Raw genomic sequence first — 10,162 nt, forward strand, 5'->3', positions numbered from 1 at the left:
ATTCACCGTAGTCATTCAAAACTTTATTTGTAATATTATAATCAGCAAAATCAGCGTTTTAATTACAGACATGTATCATTATTTGCAAATCATACTTATAAAACTCAATAACACACTAAACAGGAAGTCCTCTGTGGGCTTCACAGCAGCCACCTCATTTGCATGTTCACACACTGTCTAAGAATAGCTCACAGCGCTGCAGCGCACTGTCGTCACACACAGCCTCGTTTCACACTCAACTCTCTATCTTATTTTACAAAGACGTCTTATATTTACAATCACTCTCAGGCCTGAAAGTTTTAGCGCCTACACAATTTTGACAAATTTAAGATAACGGATCCAACCGAAGAAAGTCCAACTTTTTTGTAATCAATTAACCAGTATCAGACTCTAACTGTATCTGGCCTCATCTCTAAAGTCCCTAACTCAATTTAAAGTGTCCAAAAAAGCGCAGATAAGGAGACTCTAACTCCTAGCTTGTTCCAGGATGCCCTGTACCCCATAGTCAAGCCCACTGAACTAACCCTGTTCGCCGACAGGTCAAGGTCGCGCGTCCGTGGGCAGGAGGGAGCGTAACCTCCGGGCTATGCGCCTCTTAGTGGACTCTAACCACCGTTCTAACAAAATTTATAATACTTTTAAACAACAGACAACACCCAAAAACAAGAGTATGACTGATGCAGATGCAATGTTATGGACATTGGAGACTCTCACTCGCAAAATGACCAACACAGATGCAATCTTTAGACCAATGGAGACTCTAACTCACAAAATGACCAATTCCCTATCAAACTACCTGAGACTCTAACTCAGTATTATTTTGCTTTACCTTGGGACTCTAACCCAATATTATTACTTGTAACCTTAGTTCAAATTTCAACACTCATGAGATTTTTTCATCAAAATCAAAACAGGCCTTCACCAGTAATTTCAGTGAGTAGACTTTTAATTTATACAGTCCAATTTGGCACAGTTTGGATTTACATTCAACAGGTTGTGCCTCACCTTTAGATATGCCGGCTTGCCCACTCACGTCAGACCACTGGCTCGTGCCTGCCCGTTCAACCACCTCGGACCGTCCAAACCTCCAAAACTTCCATCCCAATACCACAGGACGAGCCCCCAAAACTGTTACGGATTCAAATATTGAGGATGGATACAGGAGGAAAACCCAAAATAACCACACTGGTCCGGCCGGGTCAAGTCAAACGATGATTTAATGAACACACGCGTGGGAGATGGACACCATACACAGACAGCATCAGATCTCAAAATGGTGGAGCCTTGATCAAACTCTTATAGCCTCTAGTGGCCCCCACCTAATCATAAAAGCCTAAACATTCACATTCTTTCTCACACACAGCGCCTAACCTACGACCTTGGCTCCCTGTTTATCTGCTCCTGATGAGATGGGGCAGTATGCTCTGTTCTCTTCTAACCAGACAAATAAGGTGATGACTTTCTGTGAACAATATTTCTTATAACTCAGCAGTATAATGCATCATAAAACAATATCATTCATTCACAATAAATCAGCAGTCTAATATAATGCAAATCAGTTTACCAAATGTAATAGTTATCACCTTCTTCTAATTCAGGAGCATAATGCAAACTAAAACTACATAATAATTCACAATCTTTAATTAGGGGTCTAACATGGCATAAAGTAATATCATAATCCGACAGAGTGTACTGTGTTATACTATTACAGTCAGCAGGTTTTTGTTTTATTTTGCATATAAATTTTTTGATATAGTGAAGAGCAGAATATACTAGAGTCAGCTCAGTGGATCCTAAAGTATGACTCCTTAAAAGGGACGGCAGTTAAACAAAACGTGAGATTTACTACTAAACACATGATTCAAGGAATCAAAAGAAACTGAGGGGGGAAAAAACTAAATACTGTTGAACAATAGAACTAGGTAATCTGACAAATCTGACCCCCAAAAAGTGTAATGAGCAAGTGGTGTAAATACTGCAGTGACCAATTAGAAATGAGAGAACTGTAAAAGGAAAAACGTCTTGAAATGACACAAGAGTTAGGAGATGAAAACAGAACAACCAGACTGAAAAGAGGAAGCTCTAAAACCCAATTGTAATATTTGCCTTTGTGTCATATCACCAAAATAACATCAACTTAGTGCTGTTATACTTCAAATACCAGAAAAATCTGACTCTTTCTTTTTTTTTTGGCTTGACTTCATTGTAGGCGTAATGAAGAAGAGTGTTCCATTGCCCATAAGTAAGTAAAATTTGAATGACAAATCAACACACACACATACACAGCTATGCAAATGAAGGCACAGAAACAAAATATTTCTGTTTTAACTTGAAGTTTTATATATTAAATATTGTATGTAGTGTAGCTGCAGTACTTACCTTGGTAGACAGGATGTATGCTACACCAGTAAATGAAGAAAATCAGGTTCGTACAACATTTTGCCACATTTATAATTTAATTGAACATATTTACATTTTACATTTTTGTTATGAGTTTTGAGGCACCACATAATATCAGAATCCAGTATTTTAGATTATTTATTGTATACTACGAGTGTGCAACAAAAAGTGGGAGTAGAAGAAAAATTTACGTGTCAAAACTTTGATTACACTTATTCATAGAAGGATTTGCGGACGCACCTGCACGGCATTCTTAATCACGCCCACTTAGTTAAAAACACGGGGACTCAGGGGTTGGTGTGTGTTGTGGTGTGACAAATATTGAATAAAATGGCTCAAACCTATGATCCCTGGACCCGCCGTGTCTCATTCACACCACATGCTGACTGAAGAAGGTTGAACTTTTACAACATTTTGATATATTCAGAATATTATTGAACACCACATAGACTTGAAAGACTACTTATAATGAACTGTAAGGTACTGCAGTAAAATCAGAATCCAGTAGCTTCATTTATATTTTGTTTTCAAATCATCTCGTCTTAACTGCTAAATCAAACATATGGCAGACAGTGCTTGACGCAGGATGGACAAGTAATTGGAAAAGAACTAAGAGGAAAAAGCTTAAGACTAGAAAACAATGGAAATAGGCAATTGTGCAAATCGAGGATGGTGAGCAACTGGTAGAAATACTTCAGCAACCAATCAGAGAACAGGATGCAGGCGAGGAGTGGTGAGGAAACTACTGGCAGACAAGTCAGGGAGGTGAGAGTAACAAGTTGTATAATGACTGAAGAGTTAGGACATGAAAACAGAACAACCAGACTGAATGGAGGAAGATAGCAGACATTTTAAATACTGTTTGCCGTATTTGTATTTTATCCAAATAAATTAGAAAAAGTCAGTCCATTAATTGTTCTCTTTAACAAATTCTTATGAAATATTTTGACTCCCTTTTCTTTCTTTCTTTTTTGTTTTTACTTCAGTTGGTGATCGTCTGCATAAAAGTAAGTAAAAAATTAAATGGCAGAACAACATATCTTTATCTTCATGCATTTTCAAAAGCACAGACGCAAACAAACACATTTCTGTTTTAACAATGGAACAATGCGGTTTTTGTCCTGGTTGTAGAACACTGGACCAGTGCTCTTTATCCTCTCAACGATACTTGAGTGTGCATGGGAGTTTGCCTAACCAATCTGCATGTGTTTTGTGGACTTGGGGAAGGCATTCGACCGTGTCCCTCTGAGTGTCGTGTGCCTGTGGGGGGTGCTTTGGGAGTATGGGGTGTCTGGCCCATTATTACGGGCCATTCGATCCATATGAAACTGCTGCAAGAGCTTGCTCCTCATAGACGGTAATAAGTCGGACTCGTTCCTGGTGGGTGATGGGCTCCACCAGGACTCCCTTTGTCACCGATTCTGTTCGTAAATTTTATGGACAGAATTTCTAGGCTTAGCCAAGTGGCGAAAGGCTTTCACTTGGGTGATGGCCTCCAGATCGCGCTTGAACGGTTCGTAGCCAAGAGTGAAGCGGTGGGAATGAGGATTAGCACCTCCAAATCTGAGGCCATGGTCCAATCTACATGTGGTTTGTGGACTGTTGGTTTGTGGACTGAAAATTTTAAAAAAAAGAGTATGCATATATATATATGTGTGTGTATACTCTTTTTTTGAAACCATGAATTTTAATTTCTGGGTGAGGATACAGTTCCAACATTAATATTCAAAGTTGCATCTTTTTGTGATTTTAATTATAGTTTTAAATCACTCACTCATTTTAAACACTTGTAATGTGCTCTAAGTCAGAGTGTAAAAAGTTGCATTTTTAAAAACTTTACATTTTAACAATGTTAGGTTTATATTGTTGATTGTCATTTATGCTTAGAAATATTTAACCATATATGCTTAGAGGTGTATAATCGATTGTGTAGTGATAGGATGTGCGATCCCTAGGAGTCTGCAAAGGCTTTGTGGGCCTGAGTGTTCTGGCATTCACACCCACATCCTGGGAGCATGGGAGATGGCATACCTTCTCTTATTGTTTTATGGTAGGATAAACGTAGCTATGTCAGTTTTAGTCTAAGTGCCTTTTGTTTAGATGAACGGCTGAACACACACACACACACACACACACACACACACACACACATACTTACACAACGCACAGGCAAGGTACTCTTTGTGTGTATGTATACGTCGTATGTTAATGCACCTATGCATATTCATGTAACCTCAATAAAAGAGCAGTGTTACGGGGGAGCAGATGAGAGACGCTGGGGTCAAGCGAAGGAACGGCGTTTGTCCAGTTCTCTCCCGTGCACGAGAAACATAAAGAACTTTGCCTACTCGTGTCTTGCTTTGCTGTGTAATTAAATTGTCCTTAACGTCCCAGCGAATAGGTTTAAGCTACAAACCTATCATACAAGTTCAAAATAATAAAGATTTGTTGTAATGTCTTTATTTCTTCTCTTTTTTTAATCTAGAACGTTTTTCCTCAGAAGTCCAGCACTGTGCTATGGCTTCACAAGGTAAGTGAAACACTAAACAGAAAAGAAACAAAGATGTGTGTAAATACAGTAAGCGACAGTGGAAACACTTTTACAGAAACCTCTGCACTAACCTTCCATCCCCAAAAAGTGCTGCAACTCACGCCTGGATGACTGCACTGAGAACATCACAATCGTTTTGATTTTTGAGTGGACGGGTTTTAGCTGTTCTCCAGCCCACTGTCACTCCAGATACACGACTGTTCCGTGGTCAGCATACTTTACCTTAACTGATATTGGTCAACATACTTTACCTTGAAGATATTGTGAGGAATGCCAGGGTAAGCTATGGTCATTTTAACCCCTAAATAACCAGCCACAGGAGTGCCTCGTGTAAGACTGAGAATTTCAGAGCAAAACATCTTTTGTATTTCCATGCTGCAGTCATCTTGCATGGACACATACGGCAGAGTCCATTTGGACAAAGGAATGTTGAGTCTACAGAAATAACCCCACGCTTTCTCTGCAGTCATTTACCTTAACTGAGACAGATTTAATCACAGAGTGATTATACAGTGCCTCTGGGGAAAAATACCCCACTATATTTATTAAAGTGCAAAAAGATGGATGCGATTTCAGTAATAAGCCGTTATTAGTGTAGTTTAAGACAGACGACAGTCACAATATATAAAAATCAAGGACAAGGCACCCTATATATCAATACATTTTTGAAGTTGAGCAAATTATTATTCTATATTCTAGCTACTGCATGTAGAAATTGTTACAGCAATCTTGAGAATACGTGACATATACAGTAAACTACAACAGCAAATGAGCAATGTTGAGCTGTTAAGCTGCTGCTGGTAGCAGTTGATTCTACTTTATGCCTTTTTTGACAGAAGATCCACTTTTCTCCTGCTGAATAATTTATTAGTCTAATATTCTAATAAGATAACTCTTTATTGTCACTGCACAGTCATACATAGTATAGTAGTACAATGAAATTGGAAAACTGTCCTACGTCGGCACTACATATAACACAACACACGACACGAGACAACACATCTCAACGCAACACAAACAACACAAACAGTATATTAACTTAGTAATAAGAAAAGAAGAATAAGTGTATGTGTATTGCACACTGTTATTATTGCACATTAATTATTATTGCACCTTGTTATAAATATAAATCTTATTATTGTTATTGCTTTTACTGTTGTTACCTCCCCCCCAAAAAAGTCCAGGGAGGTAGCCAATCACGTCAGCTATTTGCATTGATCAGGGCTATTGCCCTGTTGTAAAAGCTGTCCTTGAGTCTGTTTGTCTGGGACCTCAGCAGCCTGAACCTCCTGCCCGACGGCAGCAGCTTAAACACACCTCGGTGTTTACAGTCCCGTAGGATGCTGCGTGCCCTCTTGAGACAGCGAGTGCTGTACAGGTCCTTCAGGGAGGGAAGAGGATGTCCAATGATTTTTTTGGGCCATATTAATGACCCTCTGGAGTGCCTTTCTCTGTGCTGTGGTGCAGCTGGAGAACCACACACTGATGCAATATGTCAGCACACTTTCAATGGAGCAGCGGTAGAAGACGGTCAGCAGCTCCTTCTTCAGGTCCATTTTTCTGAGGATTCTCAGAAAGTGGAGACGCTGTTGGGCCTTCTTTAAAACCGCAGAGGTGTTAGAGCTCCATCGGAGGCCTGTGTCTATGTGCACACCCAGAAACTTGAAACTGGAGACCCTTTCCACGCATTCCCCATTGATGCTGACAGGCTGCAGCTCAGACTTCCTCCTTCTGAAGTCGACTTTTGTCTTGGTGGTATTGAGGTCCAGGTTGTTATCTACACACAGGTTGTTAACTATTAGTCTGTCCGGGAGTATCGTATTGAAAGCAGAGCTAAAGTCAACAAAGAGCAGCCTGGCGTAACGGCCCTGCGCTTCCAGGTGAGAGATGGTGGTGTGGAGCGTTGTAGCAATGGCATCTTCAGTTGATCTGTTAGCTCTGTATGCGAACTGGAGCGGGTCGAGTGTGGGTGGCAGACAGGCAGGACATGATGTGACGTTGGACCAGTTTCTCAAAGCACTTCATTATAACAGGTGTTAGAGCAACTGATCGGTAGTTGTTGAGGCTGCTAATGTTAGAACGCTTTGGCAGTGGGACAATTGTGGCTGACTTTAGGCACGGCGGGATGCCAGACTGGGACAGTGAAGTGTTGAAGATCTTAGTGAAGACCCCAGCCAGCTGGTCGGCACACTCTTTTAGGACTCTTAATAATAAAACAATAATAATAAAATAATAAAATAGATAAAAGCGAGGATTTACTGTTATTAAGTTTTCTTTGCTTTAGTGTCTTCTGACACTAAAGCATTTAGCATATTGGCCACATATTGTTATTATAAAGCATGAGAACAAGACGAAATAACATCATTTCGTCAGTATTCATCTGATCAGGTTGATTACTTTCAAAAGTTATTCATTAAAATCCGACTAACTTCCGCCTGTTCAATTCATAAAGTCTAATGCTGGGGTGTTGTCAGTTTTAAGGCTGTTGTAAATACACAATTTGTCACATTGAATTGCTTTGGTAATTATATTTAACGTTACATTTTTGACAGATATTCAAATGAATCAAATAAGACGTTATATATAACAGTTTAGGGTGTAATGGTTTGTGGATTGGTTAGTCATATACACTTTATGTTGTCTCATCTAGCAGCATAATCAGGTTTTGTCTTTATTCCATCTTAGATTTTCCAGCTGCTGTGCCCAAACAGCCACCCAGAGACCCTTTGCTGCAGTTAGTCTCCCTGCAGGAGGCGTCTGGCTGCTGGCTGCTTGATCCAGCTCTGGCTGCTGCACTGAGAAAGACCGACGAGGAGGTGGAAAAGTCAAAGCCTGAAAAGGTGGGCTGTTGCTTTGGCTGTTGAAATAGTAACACAAATGTAAAATACTGTATAACAAATTCCATAGCATGATCTGAATGAAAACTAGAATTACAACACAACAGAAAACAAATGGAAATAAAGTCAGACTAACTGAAGGCCTTCTTGATGCATGAAAATAAGCATCTGTATATCAGACACTCACACTGATGAGCAACCACTGAGCTGCACTAAAGTCTGATATTGTCCAGTAACCACAAAGCAGCAGAAATCATTTTCATCATCAGAGGTTCTTAAAGTATATCACTGTCTTATTTTACATTTATATTATTTGCAGAAATTAAGATGATAATTTTCATGTTTCCTGTTTTATCTGACTGTCTTTCACTTGATGAATTAGGCCAGCAGTGAAGTGTGGGCCACCATCCTGGCTCTGATCTGGCTTCATGGTTTCAAGATGGATGCAAAGGACGAGTGGGAGCTTCTGGCTGTGAAGGCTGCCTCATGGCTCCAAGCTCACAAAGGTAGTAATCATCACAATGAAAATAAAATGATATAGTCAGCTTTTCCCCCATATCAATTTCTATAATCATTGTGTGTTTTGTGTTTTTAGCACCGTTTGTGTCAGAGTGTGTGGATGCTGGAAATGTCCTGCTGGGTTGCAGCGTGAAGAAAGAAGCTCTGGGACTCTGAGGGTTTTCTTAAAGTGACCTCACCTTCAGCACTGTTAAGCAGAATGATACTGACTTACACTATACTGTGTTGCTTTCTTTAGTCTGACCCTTTGTTATAAAATCATTATTTTCCTTGAATCCAAATTGGTATTTAACATTGGATTAAACACTGTAACACGTGTCTGCAGAATTATCTGTTTTCATGTGTCTGTTCATTAAAAACAACAATTGTAAAACCATCATCTACATCTGCTGACTTGTTTATTTCCCACATAAACATTTCACATTAAAGACGAGTAGAGTTTGGTGTCATCAACATAACAGAGAAAATTGATATTAAATGTGTAGGAGAGATGACCAATTGGAAGTAGCCAAATAAGAAATGGTAGAGGTCCCTGAGGACACCAGTAGGAAGTGGAAATGGCTGGAATTTGACATTTTTGAGTTGAATTAACTGAGTGCAGCTGAAGAGAGGATGATCTAGTTCAGGTGTGTATCAGTAATATCAAGTAAGGTTTGTTATACCTGCATCATTTATATTGTTAGAGCTCTAACTTTGATAACAGAGTTAATGGCATATTTGAACTCTGATGCAAGTTTTCACATTTGATTTTGATTTTAATCCTCTGTAGACCGCTATCTTCAATCATGTTATCATTGTGAGTTTTAACCAAGTGGTGGATTAGCCTCCACCTAAACAACCCCTCTTCAAATCTGAGTTACAGCATTAGAATATGGCACTGAAGCAATGATGACAGCTTTAATAATCTATTTCATCTTCAATTATTCTTGTATGAAATTCTCTTAAAGTAGCAACTGAATTTCAACCAACTCAGCTAGCTCTGCATAATTTATTTCCTCTGTTAAAATAAAACGTGGCGGAGCCCAGCTGTAATTGTACCTTGCATTAATATGGTGTATTATTGACGGTGACACAGCACTGCTTAGCATGTCGTCCTGAATCTCACAGGTGTGCCGATGACCTGTGCAGTATATGAGGCACTAGAATCCTGGTTTATTTCTGGGATACAAACAGGAGGGAGTCATGTGAGCTCTATCAATATTGCACCACTTACGTCTCAGACCTGTATTTATGTATTTATGCACTGAAATCGCGCTGTAATATCCAGTTAATCGTAAACATTTGTACTCTGTTTTTCCATTTATTATATTTTTTTCATTAATTTGTCTGAAAAAAGATCCACGTAGTAACCAAAGAGAGCCTAAATCAATGGTCTCTAATAGCAGCCAAATTATAAGAGCTTTCATTAGTGATGTGAGATGAAGCCTTGTGATGAACTGAAGCTTTCCATCCAACTGCTCGACTCATGGTTCGAAGCATTGTGACGATTCATTGGCTCTACTGCGCCATCAAGTGGATGATTAAAGTCAAATAGGCTCAATGATTAGAATGATGTGATGTGTAAACTTAATAAATAAATTGTTTTCATGGTTATTTATCCCAAATATTGTCTCAGTATGTCTGATACAAAAGAGAAAGTGGAAACTATCAGGACAGAGTTTTGGTATGATTGTGTAACTGTGTAATCATTAGGGGTGGGGGAAAAAATCGATACTGTGTAGTATCGTGATATTTTGTTTGCTAATAATGTATCGATACAGGGACAGCAGAAATCGATATTTTGTTACAAAAAAAGTTTTTGTGGACTGGAACATACTCTGACTTCAGAGCATGTTGATCAGCTCCTTTTTCTGAG

The 10,162-nt window shown here is 39.2% G+C and overlaps 1 protein-coding gene across 1 annotated transcript; it reads left to right on the top strand.

The window, feature by feature from the left end:
• The first annotated feature begins 548 nt into the window (after positions 1-548).
• On the top strand, positions 549-8,625 carry LOC146504319 (von Willebrand factor A domain-containing protein 5A-like). Its single transcript, XM_085184197.1, has 6 exons — positions 549-2,242; positions 3,387-3,407; positions 4,886-4,930; positions 7,637-7,791; positions 8,171-8,294; positions 8,384-8,625. Exons 1-6 carry the CDS (start codon positions 2,215-2,217, stop codon positions 8,461-8,463), a joined length of 453 nt encoding a protein of 150 aa, XP_085040323.1. The 5' UTR covers positions 549-2,214; the 3' UTR covers positions 8,464-8,625.
• The last annotated feature ends 1,537 nt before the right edge of the window (positions 8,626-10,162 follow it).

This window comes from Neolamprologus multifasciatus, chromosome 14 (genome assembly GCF_963576455.1).
Source record: "Neolamprologus multifasciatus chromosome 14, fNeoMul1.2, whole genome shotgun sequence".
Taxonomy (NCBI): Eukaryota; Metazoa; Chordata; class Actinopteri; order Cichliformes; family Cichlidae; genus Neolamprologus; species Neolamprologus multifasciatus.